Consider the following 23339-nt stretch of genomic DNA (forward strand, 5'->3'; position numbering starts at 1 on the left):
AAACCTACATGGATCGGTGTCAGGCTACACAGAGTTTACAAACATATGCAAATAAATTGTGAAATATTGCATTTAAATAGGCTACAGAAAACACACTTTACTTGCAGTTGCTGAAACATTCCGTAAACCCTATTTGTATTGATTAAATAATTGGTAAAACGTCGCAGCTCGACACCGGGGTCTAACGACCAATGGCTATTCGGTGACCAATTAGAACGCTTTTTTGGTGACACTTTGTACTTTGTTGTGACCGATGGTTGGGACTGCGTTCCCCATCGATTATTGAGAAGTGAGGCGAAAACTAGCTTCACCTAGGGGCTGACAGCTGCGAAACAGGTTTCAGGTGTGTTTCCATGGTAGTAAGCCCCTATGCGATGCAGGAAAATGCCCATTGCGCAACACACGCCCTGTACAGTAATTGTTGTCACTGAGTAAAGTTTACGCACAGAAAACTGAACCTGTTTCCCGTGTTTTCTTTTTTGTTTTTTTTTCCCCCCACATGGTTGGACATTCTAATGTAGAGTCCGGCATACATCTTATGATAAGAGATAACTACAGTGGCAAAGAATGCTTTAATTTTCTACAAGATCGTGTATTCCGTATGTATGTCATGTGGCACACGGGAAAGAGTATGGGATTGATGTAGCCGTCATGATTACCGGATAAAAATACATTTCTTTGAAGTCATTATAGGTATTATTCTTAGTCTGGCTGGTATACGATTTATTTATTTATTTATTTATTTATTCAGTAACGAGAGGAGGGGTGCACAAAGGCGGAGTTTTGTCTCTGAGGATGTCGCGCGTTTGGGAAACTTGCGAACAGTGTCATCGAGCGCGGAGACACTGCACATCCAAAGGGTAACCATGGTATTTATATATTTGATTGCATCGTGAATACTTTATCAAAAAGCAAAAATACTTGCACTGTTACGGAAACATGGAGATGTACTTAAAAAGAATCCGATGGATATTTTGGAACGGGCTGGCACTGCTGCTCCTGAGCAGATTGACACTCGGAGGTAAGATATATATATATAACAAAAACGATTGCACGATGCGCGGAATATCACCTGTCCCGACGAACATTATATATAAATATATTTTTAAAATTTTGGAAGCATTGTTCCTCTTTATTTGTCACAGATGAATTAGTTCGGTTTATAATATTTGTCGCATCTGATCATACGATCAAAGAGACGAATGATACACAGTAAAATTTCCAGCGTTAATTTAACAGAATCCAATTAGGGATTTAACACTGCACATTTTACTGCAGAAAATCTAGCTGAATTTGGCTTTCTGTAGCCTTTATATGAACCATATTATATGTATGTTTTTAGTTATTTCTAATTTCCGTAACATTGCAGAATAACACGTAAAAACCATTAAAATCACATGCTAAGTATATCTAACCTATTTTAAATCACATTGCACATCCAGATGCAATTGCATCTACTCAGGGCAAACATTTTGTGACTATTTTTCCGAATGCCTCTTGAATTTCCCGCAATTATCCAGACGCACGGCAACCTATTAACATTTGTGGTAACTTCCCGTCTTTGATCAAGCTTTTAATTCGTTTTATTTTATTTTTAAGTATTTCTACTGTGATTGAAAGCAGAAAAGTACACCATATGCATTATTTTAATCACACAACTATAAAATTCAGTCCGTTTTTTAAAACAATATTATTCCTGAAAAATGGCAGAGAAAGACTTAAAAATTGATGCTTGCTAAGGACCGAAATCATTTATATGTCAACTGTGCTTTGCTCGCACATACATCATATGCCTGAGCAGTGATGGATTTGCCCAGCGAGCAATTGTCTTGCATACAGCAATGTGAGTGTAATTTGTAGGTGTATTACACTATATGGGACATTAATCGTGCCGCTGATGGTAGCATTCTGGCTGCAGAAAGGAGGACATCCAAAAAAGGCTATCATGTGCATGAAGTTGTGTCCATGGATGTGACATCCCTAACCCTATCCCTAACTAAATCTGTGGAGACCGGCTAGATGGATATCATATCTCAGAGCCTATGGACAAGGTTGAATTTTTCAGAGTCTGTCACTAGTGTCTTCAACCAGCACTTATTTGCCTTGATAATCCTGACATGACTCGATGGATGAACAGAGCACAACACCGTTCTCTCACAATTTTTAGGGATCAGCAGAATGCTGCATGCTCCATGTTGCAAATGCATGTTTGACTTAGCATTCAGGAAATTGGTGGCTGTCTAATTGTGCTTAAAAGTAAAGCTGCTGAAATTCACAAGAAACTGCATGTAAGATGCTTTTAATTGCAGTGATTAAAGGTTAATGCTGGTGTCTGTTATAAAAAGAGTTTGGTGCCCCTAGATAAATGGAATTCATAATCTTATAAAAATGCTAATTAATAATTAAATCCAGGATTAACTGGTTTAATGGTGTCAAGGTGTTACTGAATTATTGATTATACTTTTCTTTTCTGAAGGCTGGCATACGTAAATATGAATCTAAGTATACCTGATGACATTGGTCACCCTTCTGTTTATGGAAATAAGATGGATAAATATAGTAAGTTAGGTCCTTGAGCACCTCCAATCACAAATTTTTAAAAAATCTGGCATTTATACTGACTTTATATATATATGGTGGTGGATCATTAATGCTATTAGGTGATTTTACATCTACTGCTCTTGTTAAGAACAATGGAACCATTTTGGATCAAATCCTAGTATCACCCCCCACCACCACCACCTGTATGTTTCAAAATTGTTTTGATAGGCTCGTGGAGTTTATCATTTTTAAATCATAGTGAAGTCTTGTACTCCCCTTTGCTTCCAGTATATTTCCTGCGCATCAGTATTTTTACAGAAAAATGAATCAGATAATGAAAATGATCATCTTTTCTGTTCAGTGACATGCTATTTTATGTTAAACGTTACATTTTAAAGGAAGCATCTTGGAATCAGCAGCATTTTTTCTTCTTTTCTTTTAACTCTTCTGCTTTCCAAAGTCATTAAGCAGTTTCTGCAGTAGAAGGTTCAGTAGCTGTGAGTGCATTTATTTGTACAGTTGAGCGTGTAACCCTCTGGATCACAGTTCTGCCTTTAATTTTCTGGACAGCACTACATTGGAACAAATGAACAAGCTGCCAGTTAATGATTTTAAAAATAACCAAATCCATTAGCATGCATTAATTGAATTCAGATAAAGCACTGCGACTGGCGAATCGCAACAGTATGTGGTTAATGCTTCAGAACTTGCCGTGGGCAATTAAGTCTATTTAACTACAATGCACAGAACTGAACAGTACCTTGTGGTTTGTTTTATTGCGGAGTACATTCAATGTATTTCTGCATTATATTTGTAACAACCGCAAAATGGTTGGTGTTCAGCAGAAAATGAACACAGTAAATACGAAACAAAGCAGGGTCACTCATCCAGATCCCGGGGGGGCAGCACGAAAATAGGGGCATTTGTGTGTCTGCTGCGGATGTTGGACAATCAATTGTTCTCTCATTTTGTCAGAAGTGCATGGAGGAATTTGTTTTGTAGTACATACCCTTTTCCGATGCATTTCTATCCTGCAGCAGGGTTTCTCAGCCTATTTTGAAATTGAGATATTTTTATTTACTGGCTCGTCGGGGAGATAGTGGTAACTGTGCTGGGCAATGGCTTGGTGGCTTTAACATTTTACAGTTGGATGCTGTTCTGTTCTACACAGCTTATGGGCAAATTTAAAAATGAATATAATCATATCATTCAGACTCTTCTTCACCATATGTGTTATTGGAGAGTGAAACTCAATGTGCTCTGAGGCTTGTCTTCGATTATATGACGCATACATTTGCATGGCATTATAATCATACATACATTTGTCCTTATAATGGCTGATTTAGCATTCAGTCACAAAAGGTAATCTAATGACCATTCTTGTAATGTATAAATAGTTGAACTGTCAGATACATTTGAATTACATAATGGCTCTAAATAATAAGATGACACTAAACACACAATTAAAACCAAGTGAGCACATTGCTCTTCTGCACTTTACAGTGATTAATGCGTGGGTTGGGAAAAACAGAATTCATAGTTATTATTAATTCATTTATTTTATTTGATAACCAACTGACTATACTTTAATCTATGAATCTAACCTGCCTCACCTCTCATCTGTGTCCATATTTGGGTATACAATGCTTTTTTTTTCTTTCATACAGCAATACAGAACCATATCTGAAGTTATACTTTATGATGAGTTTTGTTTTGTTTCATACAGAAATACAGAGCCATATCTCAAGTTATATTTTACAAAGAGTTTTTTTTCTTCTTTTATTAAATTAGAGGACTGAATTGAAACATTAAAAACCATTCCTGTTTTGTATCGTAGCCTCCTTCTATGGTGATGGTTTTGTGCACCTGAAGACAATGACATCTTCCACCCACACATCCCTGCACATCCAGTTTCGCACCCCCAGCTCCAAAGGACTTCTGTTCCTCGCTGCAGGACAGACTGACTACCTCCTGGTGGAGCTGCTCTGTGGCCTTCTGCAGGTCAGTGCTCCAAACCAAGCCCACGCGTGTCCTTTATATTTGTGGCTTACTTGAGATCAGGCCTTGGTATGATAGGCACCAGGGCATAAACTTCAAAATAAAAGGTAAAATTCAGTTAATTTGGTCTGCTGTGTTGATAACGACCTGGCCAATAATGGCTGGGCTTTGGAAGTTTTTAGAATAAATAATTAAACTTATTCAGATTGGGGAGCAAAGTATCATTAAAAGTCCCTGAAACATTTTAACAGGGCTTTCATTGCAACTTTTTGCAGGTGACATTGGAACTGGGCTCTGGAAAGCAGGTGCTTCATTCAGAAAGAGGAGGGCCCCTGAACGACATGGCCTGGCATTCAGTGACACTTCACCATGAGCACCATGATGTCACACTGATTGTGGACAATCGGTCTCAGAGCAGCCTGACGATGCCAGGGTCAGAGAAGGAGCTCATTGTGGAGGACGGGCTTTTCCTTGGTGGACCTGGCAGCCTGGTGAAGCCCTACCTCCTCCGCAACCTGACTGGCTTCCGTGGCTGCATCGACGAGGCGCTGTTCAACGAGCACAGCCTCCTGTCGTCACTGAGGCCATGCCCTGGCTTCAGAGATGTCCATGAGGTTCACCCGGGCTGCAGTACGCAGTTCTCTGCAGCCACAGAAGATCCAGTGGGCTTCTTGAGCTCCAGAGCTTACATGGCCCTCCCACCCTGGAACACTCAGCCAGAGGGTCGGTTTGAGTGCCTGGTGCACACTTCAACACAGGAGGGTATCATCCTGTACAGCTCAGCCTATCAAGGGGGCTTTGTGGCCTTGGAGATGCATGAGGGTATGTTGGTCGCTATTGTGGGCAAAGGCCAGACCCAGAACCAGTTACGCTCCCTTTCTTTACTTAATGACAGACAATGGCATTCTGTCAGGCTCCACTTTACCACCAGGAGCATTAACCTGAAGGTGGACACGGAGACTGTACAAGCCAGCATTGACTCCTCCTCCCAACCTCTTCACTTAAGTGGCCCCCTTTATGTGGGTGGAGTTGATGATGTCATCCACATGGATGTCAGAAAGATGGGGCTGGTTTCTGGGTCCAGTAGACATGCCAGAGGAGACTCTTTCAAAGGTTGTTTGAAGAACATCACTGTCAATGCTGTTAGGATGGGTCTTCCCAGTGCTATGGTGACAAAAGACATCTTTGCGGGCTGTGAGCTTGAGAAAGAAACAGAAACTAATATTGCAAGGACCCAAAGAACTGTAAAGGGTGCTCTGACTCCCTCTGTCAGCCCGGCACAACCAGTCCACACGTCCATCCTCATCGAAGATCTTCAGAAGCGTTATGTACAGAACCTAATTCTCACGGATCTTGTGGTTACAGAGGGTGGCTATGCGATCCTGGAACTAAAGCACTTCAAGGTGAACCTGGATTATCTGGATATAGAGGCTAGCCAGGTAAAGTTCAGAATCAAGGAGCAACCAGTTCATGGTCGGTTGATTCTAGATGTAGACCAAGATCAAGAAGAGAATACCTTTAGCTTGTTGGATTTGCAGCAAAAGAGGGTTCTGTACATCCACGGGGGTTCTGAAGATCCACTAGACTTCTTTATGTTCTCTGTCTTTGCTAACAGTGAAAGGGAAGTCTACAATTACCTGAATGAAAATATTACATACAGATACAATATCACTGTCACCCCAACTAATGATGCTCCTGAATTGAGCCTCCCTGATGGGAACCTCTTTGTGCTGCTGGAGAACTCCAAAAAGCTCCTGACCCCTGATGTGTTAAAAGCTACTGACATAGACAGCAACTCTGCAGACCTGGTCTTTTCTGTGGTTGGTCGCCCAGATGCTGATTCAGGGTTTTTGGAGGTTGACGTTAACCCTGGCAAAGCGGTAACTGCATTCTCTCATTCTGACTTGGAAGATGGGAAGGTCAGATATGTCCACACTGGGGTCAGGAACTCAAAGGTGGCATTTAGGGTCAGTGACGGAGACAAAGAAAGCAACACTGTGGTCCTGAGGATAATGGCCATTCGACTGGAGTACAAAATTGCCAACAACACAGGCCTGGAAGTCACGCAGGGCTCTATGGCTCTGATAGGCTCACGGCACCTGGCAGTGCAGACAAATGCCATAAATCAGACAGTGGAAATCCGCTATGATGTCATTGAGCCCCCCCAGTACGGGGAGCTCCAGAGACTACACAGCAGTGGTGAATGGAAGCCTGTCAGTACGTTCTCCCAGAGACTGTTGGAGAAGGAACGCCTCAAGTATCTCAGCACTTTTCATGAAATCCAGACTGGCAACATTACAGATCACTTCAAGTGTAAGGTCAAGGTGGGCCCAAGAGATACTGAAGAGCTTGTGTTCCCAGTCGTAGTTAGGTGGATACAGTACAAGCTAATAAGGAAGGAAATATTGGAAGTCAACAAAATGAGGAGAGTCATACTGGACTCCCAGCACCTTCACGTCATTACCCAAGGTGTGCAGCTGTCTGAGAGTGAGATTCACTTTAGGCTGAAGACATCACCAAAGAAAGGAAACCTTCTACTCAACAACATGATCCTGAAGAAAAACTCATCATTCAGCCAAAGAAATGTTACTGATCTGAAGGTTCAATATGAGCTGGTAGATCAACCACGCATTGACACACAGGATGTGTTCACCTTCCAAGTGTTTTCTAAGCATGCACGTTCAGGGAATTATGACTTCAGAATTGCCATTAAGGTAGACATGGACACCATTTTCTTAGATAATAATGGACTGTCCGTAATAGAAGGGGGAAGTAAACGGGTCACTAAGGATGCTCTTTATTCAGAAACTCTGGGAACAAAAGCTGTGTACTACACTATCAAGGATGGTCCCAGACATGGGAAACTAGTATTCTCTAACTCTACATTAGGCAAAAGCAGTGTCATAGCCTTCACCAACCAGGATATTCTAGAGGAGCGGATCATATATATCCATGATGGCAGTGAAACCATGCATGATCGGTTTACATTTGTCACCTCAGTCAATCAGATATCAGAGCCCATTTTGAACTGGAGCAGCAGAGCAGTGGAGGGTGCATTCAATATCTCTGTCCAGCCGGTCAATGATGAGAAACCTGTCCGAGTGGTCAATAAAGTGTTCCATGTGGTCCGAGAAGGACAGAGGCTGTTGACGCTGGACGACCTGTGTTTCCATGACCCAGACTCAGACTTCAATGATGAGCAACTGGTCTACACCCGCCGCGTTGTGCCAATGGGGGAACTGGTCATGGTGAACGACACCTCACGCAAGCTGTATATGTTCCTGCAGAAAGACCTGAAGCAGAAGCAGGTCCTTTTTGTCCATAGAGGGGTAAGCTCTGGGCGTTTCGTGCTCTTTGTCTCAGATGGGAAACACCATTCCTCCACGCTGCTGGATGTCAGAGCGCATGACCCCTATCTTAACATTGACAACAGGACGGACCTGCTGGTCCAAAAGGGGCAGGCGAGCGTCTTCAGTTCGTCCAAATTCAGCGTAGACACCAACATGGACGTCAGAGATGACGGGGAGATGTCTTACAAGATGGTTGTCCCTCCACAGCACGGTGGTCTTTACCGTGGCAATACGATAGTGGACTCCTTCACTCAGCAGGACCTGAAGATGGGCCATCTGTTCTATCGTCATGACGGTAGCAGCAACCTGGAGGACTCTTTCAGTTTCACTGTAAGAGTTAAAGAAATTCGCCTCAATGCAGGAGTTAATGTGAGAGTGTACTTGAGGAGCCAGCAGGGACCTCTCAAAGTCATGCGTAATGAAACTTTACTGGTGGAGGAGGGCAAGTCTGTGACGATCAATAAAACAACTCTGGAGGTTAGTTCAGTGTTCTTCAGCAGTTCTTTTGCTTTATGTTTCTGTGTAGTGACATCCACAAGTAAAGAATACTGCCCCATTTTGTATTGTACAGTGCTTACAGCTAAGCTTCCACACTTCACATAAATCCCCACCAAAGCGGTTTCTAGGAAAGTGATTAACATCAGGATTAAGAAAGGTACATATACATTATGCTGTTCACTATTCTGTGCATGTTACTGAGAGTGCAGAATACTTTAAAAGTCAATGCCATTAAAATGATTTTCAGTCACATCCCCACTTTGAAAACGACTCACGTTTTTATGGTGCACATGCATTGCTTTAGGTATCAAATAAAAAATTTTCCCCCTCTCCAGGGAAATTGTAGAGTTAGAGGGATAACATAATTTAACCTGGAATTGCATTAAATGTGTTCCCATATCTCTGCATTTGTGTTAGGTTAACATCCCTACCTCCACAAATTTATGGCAAATTTGCTGCCTGTGCTGCATTCGAAACCATGCAGCCATAGCAGGGGAGGTGCGGGAGGGTAACATTGAGGCTGTGCACTGAACATTATGACTTCCAGCCATGCCTGGACATGCCAAATACCGTTCTGTGCATGTGTAGAATTAAAAAATTGAGTGGCAGTTGATGCATCTCCAATTTTTCCCAGTAACCTGCCCTGTATCACATAGTGAAAAGAGATCTGTTTTCAGGTTGCCCATGAGGACAGTTTGTCATTAGAGATTGTGTACACGGTGAAGAACCCCCCAGCTCACGGCTATCTCTGGAGGTTTGCCAAAGGTGGGTCAGGCGACTCGGGCACGGAGAAAACTGCCGTGAGGTCCTTCTCCCAGACCGACGTAAATTCTGGGATCATCCGGTACGTGCAGATGGAGCCTGGGCAGGCGTGGGACGCGTTCGAGCTGGACGCCACCAATGGGGTCACACAAGTCAGCGACATACACATGTTTGTGGATATCGTTCCTCGCTACATCCCTCTTTGGGTCTCCAGTGTAACTGTGCAGGAGGGGGCTTCGAAGACTCTGAGTGAGGAAGTAATTAAAGTCCCCGACCGGCGCTTCTCTGCTCCCAACCTACTCTTCACTGTCAGCAGTCCCCCTCAGCAGGGACGCATCGAGCACTCTTACTTCCCCGGCATCCCCATTATCACTTTCACCAGGAAGCAGGTATTGCGAATGTCGTTTCCTGATTTTTAGATCTTTATTAGGAGGGAAGAATGGGATGACAGTTAATTGTCATCTTTTATTATCACACCCTGTGGACTGTCAGGGCCAATTATCTCCAGTCTTGGAGGGAAGCAGTGGCATCAGACTCTCTCACATGCCAGGTGTATTAACATATCAGCTAGAGAATATTTGTCTTTTCTCTTTTGTCAAAAAAGAGTCCAAAAGAGTCATATGGTATGCAGGATTTCTATTTATACCTGTAACTGCAGTGGAGTCATCCTGTTGTACAGTATTCGATATTGACCCTAACCTCTTTTACTTCTTTAGGTTGAGCAGGAGTTAATACGCTATGTTCATGAGGGCAGTGGCGCCCTTGAAGACAGCTTCACTGTGATAGCCAGTGACGTTGAGCTCCGAAAAGAGAGCCTGCCCCAGACAGTGCATGTTTGGGTGGCAGCTGGCAAGAGTAATGCTCCGGTCATCACGGCCAACAGGATCCTACGGGTGACTTCTCTGTGTTTCAGTCCGTTCTTTCTTTAATAGGGTGTGGCAGGAAATGTTGCTTCAAACTGCAGTGTCAGGCGTATTTTATAGGCAGCCAGCTTCCAGAATTGTCCGGTAAGGTTAGGCCTTTTGGACAACCTGATCTGATAGGTTAAAGTCTATATGGTATGTTGTTCCAGGATGAGAAATATGTCTGCATTGTTCTGTGGTTGTATTGGGTGTTAATACGATGTTTAATATGGTTCCATCAGAACCATATATACAAATAAACAAATCTACATTCATATTGTTTAACTACAGTATATAATACAGTTTTGACTAATTATCTGATGTGGGTCATTCTTAATTCAGAAATGCCAAGTTACTTATGAGGATCGACACAGAGGAGCAGTGCAATATTACTGCATTAACCCTGTAATTCTGTGCATCCAAATATTAACTCATTAGTTAATGATTTTAAAAATTTGGAAAATCTCTACTACACTTATGACAATTTTTTGATGAACTGTGATAGTTCCATGCCTTTGGGGATTTATAAGAGGAATGTAAATTTCTTGGTGGGTAATCATGCCACCAGGCTATTAGGCTACTCATTCTATGTCAAGTTTATTTACAACTAGTTTCAAAGTGTTGAATTGCTTCCATGACCAACCCTGGTAAAATTATACATTCTTCTTGTGCAGGAACATTTGGAACAGCATGTATCAGTTCTCCAAAAAAGATTAAGCCCTGCTCTCTTGGGTACTGTAGCTGTAGTTTAAGGGAGAAAAATGTACAGCCTTCAGCTGTACTATAAATTGTTTATAACCTGTCAAGTATTTTAGAAGTTTTGTCCTGAATATTAATTCAGCAATAAGGAATACATTTCAGTCAATAAAACTGCATGCGCAATGCTCATTACAAATATATTATCAAATTCAGAGGTCATATTTTTTAGTGTTTCATAGTTAGTCATTTCCTTGGAATAAATGCCTAGCCGAAATGCTTATAACATTTGTACATTTCAACATATGTGCATGTCATATTTGAAATTTGCGAGATATTTTACAATTGGATGGTAAATTATAACTCCTGTTCTCTCACTCACCCAAAATAAATACCTTGTTATTTCACTAGGTGGCACACTGTACTTACAATTGCAGAAATTGAAACAGTCTGCGTTTTCAATAAATTGTGAAATGAAATCTCAAAGAATTTTAAAACCGTCCAGGAAGAATGGACCTTGCAGTGAACTGAAAAAAGGGAATGGAAGAACTTGTGCTCATTATTTCGCTTGTGTCAACTGCAGCCGGACATTAAATATTTTCAGACCCATACTGACATACCAAAATATTGAATCATCTACATACAATGAGTCTGTGGTCAAACAGGATGTTATAGTTTCCTGAAAAAAAAAAAAAGTTTTTAATCTTTCTCAGGGGTTGTAAAAAGCCCTCAAAAAGACATGCACTTGAAACTGAAAGTCAGGCAGTTTTTCGATTGCCATCATGCATAAAAGCATCTGATACTGTACGGATACTGTTTTAAGTGCTGGTGCAGTATGCTTTATTGAGGAAGGAAATCTTAATGTGGCAGAGAAGTAGATTTGAGCCTCCACATAATGACTCAGACGTCTCTTAGACTGCACGCTGGCATCTTCCTGTGACACCCTGTGAAGCTTGTGGAGTCTGCTCTTGAGGTGTCTGGGGGGCTGGGAGGGGGTAAATTTAATGAACTTGTTCTAGGTGTTAATTGACAATGACTCACGTGGGCCGCAATGACTAAACCACCCCCCGAAATGACTCAACCCTGCCCCCTTCCTCCCCCCACTGAAGAGGGTGCAGGCAGGATGTCGTTTTGGGTTTTCTTGCATGGTTAACCGCAGTTTCACTCACACGTCTGCACAACTTTTCTGAAGAGGGCCTTAAGGCTGCATTGTGCTTGTGCATTGCCTGTGCGCGTAGAGAGTGTGCACTGCCTCTGTGTGGAATGTCTGTAAACCCCCCCCCCTCCACCTCTCCCTCAGGGAAAACAAAGCCTTATTCTGCAAGTGCAATGACTCATCACCAGCAAAATGAGAGCGGGGTGCATAAGAGAGTGGGTGGAGGATGAAGATGTGGAACAGCACCTAGGCTGTGCTCCGTGTGTTGAACAGCCAATGATCATGGTCGTCAGTGTTCCTCATGAAGTCCACACTAGTCCCACTGAAATGTACAAACTAAATTTGAATAGATTTCAGGTAGCATGAGGTGCCGCAATCAAACAGGGGAAGCAGATAAATCAAAAGGTCAAGAAAATATAAAATATCATTCTGAATAAGAGCATCTACTAAAATGCCAAAATGAACCGCTGCTGTCTTCTTGGGTGAAATGGAAAGATGTGGCTCCATGTTGTGTTTGGGAGATGACGCCTGTGTGATGTCACCCAGGTGTGGGAGGGCTCTGTCAGGGAGATTGGCCCCCGTGATCTCTGCGCCTGGGACAAAGACACGCCCCCTGAGGGTCTGTATTACACCATCACCCCACCCACCAATGGCCACCTGGCCCTCAAGAGCGCCCCCGCCAGGCAAATCTTCAACTTCACCCAGGCTCTCATTGACCAGGGCCAGCTGCTCTTCGTTCACAACGGTTTGTGAACTTATTTTAACTTTCCAAGTCAATAGATCAGAAGCGATTTTCAGTGGGCTGTTCGATCAAATGCTGTTTTTGCAATGCTGAAGTCACCCATGATCATAAGCTGTGGGTGTTTTATTGCATTTTTAATTTTTTCATAGAACATTCCTGAATACTTGAGCTTAAGTGAAGAAGAGAGAAAGAAACGGTTTCAAGACATTCCACATATTAGATATTGTGATAGCTTTTGTTTTCTTCAGACAGAAGTGGTGTGCAGAAGTATGTGATGTCAGTAAAATGTAAAATATAGACTGGCTGAGTAACATTGCCGTCAAGTTTTTTTTTTTTTTTAGATATTTCTATTTTTGTTTTGTTTTTTCTGGGTCATTGGAGTATCCATTTCCTGCCATATGGACTGCTTTATAATTTCACGTAGAATTTAATATAAATTCATATACAAACACAATTATATTTACATTGTGAATGAATCTCATAAATCCCTTTCAGTGTGTAGTGAGTCTGCTGTGCTCTATGGCAATCACGATAATGAGGACATGTCGTTCTAGGGTAACAACTTCATCTATGATCTTTATTGTTTCTCAGGTGTCATGGCAGGGGGGTTTAACTTTCAGGTGAATGACGGGGTGAACTTTGCCCCCCCGCAGACCTTCAGTGTCGTGGCCACACCTTTGGTCGTCAGGTTGGAGAGGAACCGGCCCCTCCGGGTGATCCCAGGTACTGTCCTCATGGGTCGGCCTGTCACCAAAGGTCACCCAGTCAGAATTCTGTGTGCATTGCTCAAATTTGTTGAATGCCAATTCCCCTTGAACCATTTTGGCAAAATATACTGTAGTTTATTTCCTCATGAAAAAGCACCTCTATAGGGGAGAGTTTAGTGATAGGAATAATAGGAATGTATTAGTTAAACTGAGGAAATATAATTTACTGTAAAATATGATATACAGGTATTTTCAGGGATTTTTTAAACTAGTGGGCCTAGTTCATGAAGGAATTTAGCAAGTCAAAAATCTTTTAGCACACAGAAAACTGATAACACAACCAAGGATTGGTACAAAACAAGTTCCAGGACCAATCATTGGGTTTTTTTTTTTTGCTTTTTTTGCTTGTGCTAAACTTTTGTATGTGCTAAGGGTCTTAGTAAATCAGGCCCAGTCACTGTTGTACCTGTATTAACAGTAGATTCAATATATACTTTACAATATATACTTTCTATACTTTTTATACACTTTCTAAGGCACAAGCACTGTATGTGAATGTAAAAATAATACAAATAGTAAGTTGGTGGTTTGCTCTGATATTCTGTCCTTAGTAGGCAGGCAGTTAGTGGCACAGTCTGTACCAGGAGTTTGCAGTCCTCTCTCTTAATTTAGCCTTTTAACTGTGATCACACCCGGGCCTAAAACCCCTTTTTTGTAAGCCCTGTGTAGTACTTTCTGTTCCCAAGTTAATGAGAAGTGCAGCCATGTATTTATAGTGCAAACTGTGAATGCAGTGCCTTGGGAGGCTACTTCACCGCTGTCCCCGCCCCTTGTCCTGCATTCCACCAATCGCAGCTTGAGGTGAACACCAGGAGTTTGTACAGTGGGTAAATTTACAGGACATGCATGATATTTTACTGCGTGTCAGCCTATGGCAATTCCAAGAGGTCCAGCTGAGCTCCAGAACAGTACCTGTGAGTGGCTTTCAGTCGAGCCGACCCTAATCCAATCAGCCGAGTAGCATGGTTTAATTATTGTCGTAATCAACGTAGTCCTGAAGGCAACATAATATATCAAGTGGCTTCAGAGTTACAATGTGAAGCTGTAAGCAGTACATTCAAACACTGTTAGATTATGGAGTCAATAATAGCTGTAGTTATTTTTTTTTGAACAGCTCATGACTGAGTCATAATTCATTTAGTCTAAGAATAGTGTGGACTAGTCCTGCTCTGTTTGAAGGTGGTGAGGGGGAGGTTTCCCAGAAGGCCAGGGTTTGTACTCATGTACTCAGGGCAGAGGCTTTTTGGTGGGCAGTCTGGCGTGAAGCCTGTCTGATGGCCTTTGATGGCTCTGTGAAAGTTTTCTCCACTAGCAGCAGTTTTCTCAGGCCGGGTCCAGACAGGGATCACTAGCCCTTGTTCCTTCCTTTTTCTCAGCTGCAGACGGGTTTGCCGGACCTTGCGCTCTCCAGCAGACCAGTACTAACCCTCATATGGTAGCGGGGCATTCCCCAGGTTTAGGTACATCAACACAACTATCTTGAAGTCCTGGCCCAAGCTCTTCAAAATTTCCACCGCTGCAACTAGTCAACATGCTTCATAGACACAAACAATAAAAACATGTCTCTATAGTGCAAGCGATGTTGAAAATACATTAAGGTCTTGAATTTATCACATTTCAGTTATCACTGATCTTTATCACTGAGTTGTACAAACCACACCGTTGCTGTGGTTTCTATTTGAGTTCAGTGAGTTGTGAGTTTTATTTTAATCTGTTTATTTCACTTCAAGGTTATTGGTAAAAGGTTGCATGTTTGCTGAAAGCCTGGTGCCTCGTGAACTATATGACACACTAGCAGGAGGGATATTGTTTCCTTAAAGTGTATGTGGGACTGTTCTCTAATCTTTTTTTAGTGCCTTGAGCTTGGTTTTTTTGTATTTTTTCCCATGGGTTTAGAGCAGTGTTTCTTGAACTATGGGTCAGAACCCAAATGGGTTGTGGGAGTGCATGAGGTGGGTCCCAGAATGAGTCTGTAGTCCAATGGGCTATGCTAGTATGTGTATTTGATGGGTCCCTGAAAGGTACTACATTTATAATTTGGGTCCTGATAGTATAAAGTATTTCTAATTTGGGTCTCCATAATAAAAAGTTTAAGAACCAGTAGTTTAGAGGAGGTGAAATTGATGGACTCTATGATTCAGTTTCTTATTAACTCAGTTTTTACTGCCATACTTCAGTTGGACAGTGAAGAAATGAACATTTCAGTATCTGCTGTCTGTTGAAGTAGGCTTGAAAGATGTTCATCTTTGGATAGAAACTCCCACTGAACATTACAGAAGCACTAAGAAAATAATCTAAGATGGACCAATGAGTGAATTTTTCATGTGTGCTCATAAATGATAGATCAGCTTTAGCATAGTGGTGGAAAGACTCATTCACAGGGGAAGAAGCCATAAATCATTTCCGGCACATTCATCGCTTAATTAAAGACTCCGAGCCCACACACTTGAACATGCAAACCAACTGGGATACAAGGTCCATTTCTACCATGAAATACTGTATAGTTATCATGTCCTGGACATTGCCAAGTGTTTCGCTGCTATATTCTGATTCTCAGTGAACAGTCACACATTTGATTTCCTTCATTCATGAACACAATATCTGTTTTTGCAGTCTAACTATGTTCTACAGAATGGGGGTGTACAGTCAGAGTAAAAAAGCATAATATTATTTTTGGAATTCATTTTTATTTCAGTATAAAACAGCTGGAATGCAGCTGGTTTGTTTCACCAGTTCCCACTACCAAGTTCTCCTATGTGTTTTTAAGCCACATAGTTTGAGTTGAAGCGATGAAAGGCTGCCAGACCACTTTTTTAATATGCAATAATAGTTAAGTTAGGCAGCTGCATTCATAGGAAGGGTCTATTTTTCATTGGTTTGATTTTATGGTAATGAAAAACTTATTGCGCGCTCTTCTGTGTTTGTGTCACCTAAGGCTCCACAACGCCCATAGACAGGGAGGACCTGCTGGCGGTAACCAATGACAATGACACCAAAGAGAACCGCACTATTCTCTTCAATGTGACCAGTCCACCAAAGCTAGGAGAGCTTGTGAATGTGGGCTCCGACAGCACTGCAGAAATATCCTCCTTCACTCAAAAAATGGTGAGCGGCAAATCTGCGTTCGGTTGTGTTAATGTTGCTCCTCACCAGGTGGCATCAAGGCACAGAATTATGGGTATTACTTTTTTCTGAAACACCATCTCGAGACAAGATTTTCTTTGGATGAAAAGTGATCATGAGGGTAAGATCACAAATATGTTATTAGGATGTTCTAAATAATCACCATTGGTAATTGAAAGCAATGGAGTTCTAACACTGACTTTCATTCCAATAAACCTACTCTTGAAAGGGTTAAATATCCTGACTAGGAATGTGGTGGCTAAATCACAACAGTATAGCAAGGGGAGTTTGTTACGGCTGATATTAAAGAGGTTATGCTTAAAGGGGTCCACAATAGGGTTGGACTACTGCTTCCAGTAAGGAGACGCAGGTAGTACTGCATGGGAATTTTGGCTTGAAACCGATCCCATGTGGCAGCAACGTGTGGTGTGTTTCAGGTGAACGAGGGCATGGTCGCGTATAAACACAAACGCCAAAGGCACGTGGAAGGGTCCGCTTCAGATGCCTTCACTTTCGCCCTTTTTTCACCACCCGCCTCCCTCGAAGCTCTGGTATTCCACATCCACATCAGCCCCAGTACTGGCCCTGAAGGAAAAGGCCTCCTCCACCTCAACACCGGTGAGACTCATCGCAACAACTCAATGCAATGCGTAACAATGGCAGGCAGAAAAAGGCTTTCCAAAGCAGGTCTGTGTCCATGAGTGTGAGCAACGTAATGCTGTAATGGATTAGTAAAGGTACTAAACACAATCATTTGTCACAGATATATGTCATTGTAGCCACTTCCTTTCCTCTAGCTAATACCATTTTATCATTGAAATAGGCATCAGATAATTTTTTTTTTTTTGGGGGGGGGGGGGTGGCTGTACCTTCAGCCCTACACTCTAGGACTATGTTTCCTTCAACGGGAAGAATTTTTAATTAACAGATAAGCATTTATACTTAGATACACCTAATTTACTAATCAATCATTAACATAGTCAGCTCAGTATTCTCCAGATCTCTTTGAGTGAACAAACAAGACTCAGTTTGATCTGTTTCAACTGTCGGCCTAAGATAGTAAATTCCATCAATATTTACTGTAATGTAATGGTAATTTGGTGAGCTTAGAGATAATGAGGTAACTTCTCAGTTGTGAATCCTGACAAAACAGGACTGGAAAAAACCCTTACTTTTGTGCTGATTAGGTGCTGTTGTGACTGAAGGTGGAAGAGTTGTCATTGACAAGTCAAAGCTGGATGCTTCAAACCTCCTGGACAGACTACCTGAAGCATGGCAGCATGCCTATGAAATCTGGTATCGGGTCACATCTCTGCCCAAACATGGTGTCATTATGGTGGGCTGGGAAAACTTGACAAATCAGAATCCAACTTTCTCCCAGTCTATCCTGAATGAGGAAGGGATCGCTTACTTGCATGACGACTCTGAAGTGGCACAAGACACTTTTGCCTTCAGCGTGTGGCTGGAACGGAAAGGTGGACTGGAGCAATGGTGGCGGGAAGGCAGCGAGGAAGTGGAGGCCTCCTTCTACATCACCGTGACACCTGTGAACGACCAGCCGCCGCTGCTCAAAACTGTGGCCCCTAGTCTGTGGGTGCCTCGAGGAGATGTGGTAGCTTTGGGGCCAGACAACCTGAACGTGGTGGACCTGGACAACCCTCCAGAGGATATCAAATACACTGTGGTCCAGGAACCCAGCAATGGGTTCCTGGCCCTGGAGGGACGCTTGGACGAGCCCATACTCGCCTTCACCCAGGCCAGCATCAACAGTGGGAAGGTGTACTTTGTCCAAGATGGAAGTCCTTTCTCCGGGCTGACCTCCTTGAGTGTATCAGATGGCAAACACCTACCAGTCTACACTCTGCTGCATCTGCAGGTGGCTGAGGGTGGCTCTCCTGTGAGCAACCGTGGGTTGATACTGGAGCAGGGGCAGTCCTCTGTGATTCTGACCCGGGAGCTCCTGGCTGCAGTGACCAATGAGAAAGATGCAAACATCCATTATCAGGTGACAAGGCCTCCACGCTATGGCAAGCTTCTCATGGACAACAAAGTAGCTACCCTGTTTGATCAAGAAGATCTGTGGTTGGGAAAGTTGTCCTATCACATGGTGGATCTCTCATCACCCCACGATAGCTTTGAGTTCACTGCCTTTATGTCCGGGCAAAACGTGACTGAGCAGTCAGTCAACATCAAAGTGAAACCTCTAATCCGACTAGGAGCAGGACTGAGGATCCCAAATGGCATTGCTGTGAAGTTGGGGAAGGACTTTCTCGATGCCACTGTTTTAGCAGTGTTAAGTGGCAGCGATCCTCAATTTGAAATTCTCCCACCTCCCAAGCGCAGCAAAGTGGTCCACGCTTTGATCGCCAAGAATGGGGCGTCTCGGTCCATCACGTCTTTCTCTTTCAAGGACGTGGAGCAAGGAAGGCTCACCATCACAGTGACCACAAACTTGGCCGGGGTCCAGGAACTGAATGGCTCCATTCCATTCATCCTGAAAGCAGATAATGTTCAACCTGCTAGGGGTGAGCTTCTGTTCACCGTTGTGCCAAATGACTCTGCAAGAGCAAAAACCGCGGCCACGGTCGTCCCCGTCCAGATTCTTAGGTCCCCTGTTCTCAATTACACCAAAGGGGGCCTCTTGCACAACACATCAGACCCACGGAGACCCCCTAAGAGATTTCATGGGCTGAATGAGCGAAACCGCTGGGGCAGTCATAATCGGAGTGTAGCCTTATTACGCAACATCCCGAGAGCCACCTGGAGCATGCGGAACGTCACCCAGAGCAACACCACCCTAAGGGCAGAGTCTTTTCCCAGACAGTCCTCCAACACCCTCATCATTGTTCTGCCAGTGCTGGCCTTCCTGCTCCTCACGATCACCCTGGTGGTGCTCACCCTTGTCTCCTGCTACCACAGTAAGAAGCAGACGGCCATTAGCCAAAACCACTCCAACAATGTGAGCCCTGGTGGCTCTGACCCAGGCCAGCCGGAGACAAGTGTGGGTCCCCCCTCCGTCATCTGCCCTACGCTGACCCTCAGCTCCCCCGACAGCCCCATTCTAGGCCGACCAGGTGGGGGCACTCTGGATCCCATTGCTGATCTGAAGGACCCCTCCCTGCTGCTCTGCGGCTTGGACCATGAATCTGCCCAGCTCTGCCTGGCCGCCAGCTCTGCCCGGCAACTCAAGCAGTACTGGCTCTGATTGGCTGCAAGCTCCACCCTATAACACAAGCAGTTCTGGCTCTGATTGGCTCAATCTAGCTCCACCCTGCAACACAAGCAGTACTGGCTCTCATTGGCTCAACCCAGCTTTGCCCTACAACACAAGTAGTGCTAGCTGTGATTGGCTGCCAGCTCCACCCTACAACACAAGCAGTGCTGGTTCTGATTGGCTGCCAGTTTCACCCTACAACACAAGCTGTGCTGGCTGTCATTGGCTCAACCTAGGCTCTTTACCTTATCTGGCCACTGGAGTGTTGTTTTGCTTCATTTTGTTTTTTGAAACATTTGCTTGCTCAGGTTCAATTGTAGCATTTTAAAAAGCCTAATAATGCCAACTATTTATAATATTGTTGTGAGATAATAGAATATGTATGTCATTATTACTGGACATTGAACAAAATATTTTTATAACATCCTCCTAATTTTACTGAGCACTAAAACCGAGCATTAAGCATTAATGATGCTTATTAAATCTAGTGGGTCCTAGAATTATTTAATTTGATGTATTTTATATTTACTAGCATTTATAATGGTAGTAGTTTTAGAGACAAAAATGTAAATGAGAAAGCTAAGATTGGGTATACATTGGGCCTTCTTTATACCTACAGTTTTTGTATTTGTTCATACTATAAACTCAGGAAAGAGAATATAACTAAAAATGAATTTTCTAATCCATTTTCATTTTTCTCATGAAACTCTATTTGAATTATGAAATATACCAGTCTGCTCTGGTTTGATGCTTTCATAATTTGAAAGAATTGTTCACGCAACAGAATTTTCCCATATAAAACTTTTGTAAAAGACTCGCACAGGTATACAATATAACACAATTCATAGCTGTGCTTTGCTGAAAGATCTTATTTCTCTGTTGCACAAATGGGACATATGCCGCAATTAAATGTATGAGGTATATTTGTGTATTTTAATGCACTGATTACTGAATAGCATCCAAAATATGCCCCCCTTTAGAAATAGGAAAGTAGTGCTTTTTGGTCATGAGCCAGTATTCTTGTAGATGGTTTTTCTTGTAGAAGTATCATACTGAAATATATGTGTCAATATTTGAAGATCCCTGTCTGTTGTGTTTGTAAAAGTGATCAGACAGGGACTCAGAACCCTCTTCAAAACCCATGTAATCCTCAGTGTGTCTGCCTGCATTCTAGCATAAGTCCTTACATTAAATATTATATTCATGCCAGTGTCAGCATGACTGGGAGTTACACTTGCCTAAAGTTACTGTACATCATCTTCCTGAGTTGCTCAAAGTGTTATGTGTGCATGTATTTATTAATTCATTTAACTTTACTCAAATATGTTTGCTTTTGTATTAAAAACTGAGTGCAGCATGAAAAAAAAGTCTCCACGTTTTATTTAAGTGTCCATTTTTTAATTCTGCATTTCACATTCTGTATTCCTTCTCACTATAGTGGTTTTGCATGCTAATGCTGAGTGTAGCAAGTGCGTACAAATTTTGACTCTTTCCAGAGCCTACTGGCAAGCTTTGAGCAGGTTCTGTTGGAAGTGTCTGTGCTTTTCACCTGCATCCACATCTTTTTAAGTAACACCAAAATGGATGCTCTGCATCCAAAAAGACGACAGTCGGAGAATGGGCCCTGCTCTGCTTTTCCCTCCATGGGACTAATTACCATGATTCCCCTTCTACTGGCTTTTAATTACTGTGATTTTAGATATTAATTGGATGTGAGAGAGCACGTGCTCTTCCAGGACATCTGCAGCAGTGGGAATAGAGGCAGTAAACCACAGTGCATGGAGCCACTGTGTTTTAGTTGACTGAGATTGCATACATGCAAGAATGATTTACTTGTATAGGTATTCATAGGTTTTTTCATGGGCCATAGAATCATTTTTTTATAAATGTGCTATTTTGTTATTTGAATAAAAATATTTTTGCCGACACGTTGGTGAAAATAATCTCTAATACAGGACACAGCACTACGAATACATTACACTGTAATCCACTACCTGTATACCTGTAATCCACAGCCTGCATCATAATCTATGCATGTAGATTTCCCAGAAATTGTCTCTTGGGGGAAATTTGGTTGGCTTGTTTCTGTCAATCAACATTTGTTACATAATATATCTGCTGGCTACTGATGATGCAATGCTGCAGCAGGGGGCGCTGTTTTTACAGCTGAGCAGCTCTATCTGTAACAAGGCCTGTGCTTTAGCATGACGTCCTCATTGGAAAAGCTCAGCATGAGCTTCCCCACCCAATTGTTTTTGCTGTAAAATCATTTCTGCATTCTCTGAGGAAATTCAGAAGCGCACCAAGTGACAATGGATGTTGTTTAATCAGGATGTGTACAAGTGTAAATATTAGACACTCCTAATGAATAAACATTACAGTAAAGTGCTACACTTGGACCCTGCTTTGCTAAAAACTTGATTCTCTGAACTTAAAGCTGTTTTTATGTTGTAATTTTGAAGTAAATGTTGGCTTCACACAGCCTGTGTATTGTAAGATTAATTTATAATGTGATTCTTTTAATGATTTAATGATTTTATGAGTAGGAAAGTCTTTCTCTGTCTTAGAAACAATATACTGCTGCATTGTGTGTTTTTCGATCTATTATGGAATGACAAGATCAATGTTTAAATATAGCATTTTTGTCCCATGTTAGCATTTTGGTTCCCATGAGGGTGGAGCTTCGATCCAAATTCTCGCAATGGCGTCTCACCATTCAGTACTGAATGGTGAGACCATTCAGCCAGTTTCTCCAGACCATTGTCCTTAGTGAGCAATTTAAATTTGCATTCAAAATAAATAAATTTGTGGTCACAAAGAGAATGGGACAGCCTGGATCACAGGTATCTAGGAACATACCTACTGCTGCAATTATTTAGTGGAACCAATAAAATAGTTACTTATGTTGCAAGGCTAACATGTCATCCAATTTGTCAAGTCAATGATCATCCTGTGGCTTCTTGTTTCACAAAAGCCTCACACTCATGTCCGTGATGCGACTGCAGCTTCCTGTGTTGCTTTGAAAATGAGCTTCTTCATTTCTTCATTTCTGTATGGTTTACTGAAATGCTGCAAGACTGCACGTTGACATTTCCTAGGACTACCTCCTGGCATCACTGTGGTTGCCACTGAACCTTTTAGAATGTGACAAAAATGTTGTTTTCACAACATGGCAAAGGTTGATGCAGGGCCCTGTCTTTCCACTAGAGAGACGTGTAGTTTCTTAAGATATTCCCAGGGTACAGTATCTCCATAATATTGTAAACTTTTTTGTGCAGAAGCCTTCCTTTATAATACATATTCATTAACGTCTTCTCCAAGATGTTATCAAGTAGTTCTCAGCTCAAAGGAGTATGTATAAAGACCTGACACATTAAGTATTGTGAAAGCCTTAACAACAGCATCATACTAGTATGATATGCATATGATATGGCCACTCTTGTTTAAAAGAAAAAGGAAGTTATTCATTATACATGAGTGCTTTATCATGTGGTCTATTTTTGTCGCGAACATAAGTACATCTTTAAGCACAATGTGAGCCTGTTCCTGAGGGAGGAACTCTGAAAAGACAACTGCAGTGCATGCAGTCA

At 42.3% G+C, this 23339-nt stretch overlaps 1 protein-coding gene across 1 annotated transcript; it reads left to right on the forward strand.

Annotated features, from left to right (window-relative positions):
- The first annotated feature begins 816 nt into the window (after nt 1–816).
- On the forward strand, nt 817–21108 carry cspg4ba (chondroitin sulfate proteoglycan 4ba). The gene is made up of 10 exons (XM_064296673.1): nt 817–1021; nt 4379–4542; nt 4815–8366; nt 9065–9538; nt 9866–10042; nt 12450–12648; nt 13237–13368; nt 16348–16517; nt 16973–17153; nt 17723–21108. Exons 1-10 carry the CDS (start codon nt 940–942, stop codon nt 19738–19740), a joined length of 7149 nt encoding a protein of 2382 aa, XP_064152743.1. The 5' UTR covers nt 817–939; the 3' UTR covers nt 19741–21108.
- Nucleotides 21109–23339: the final 2231 nt, after the last annotated feature.

This window comes from Anguilla rostrata, chromosome 10, assembly GCF_018555375.3.
Source record: "Anguilla rostrata isolate EN2019 chromosome 10, ASM1855537v3, whole genome shotgun sequence".
Lineage (NCBI taxonomy): Eukaryota > Metazoa > Chordata > Actinopteri > Anguilliformes > Anguillidae > Anguilla > Anguilla rostrata.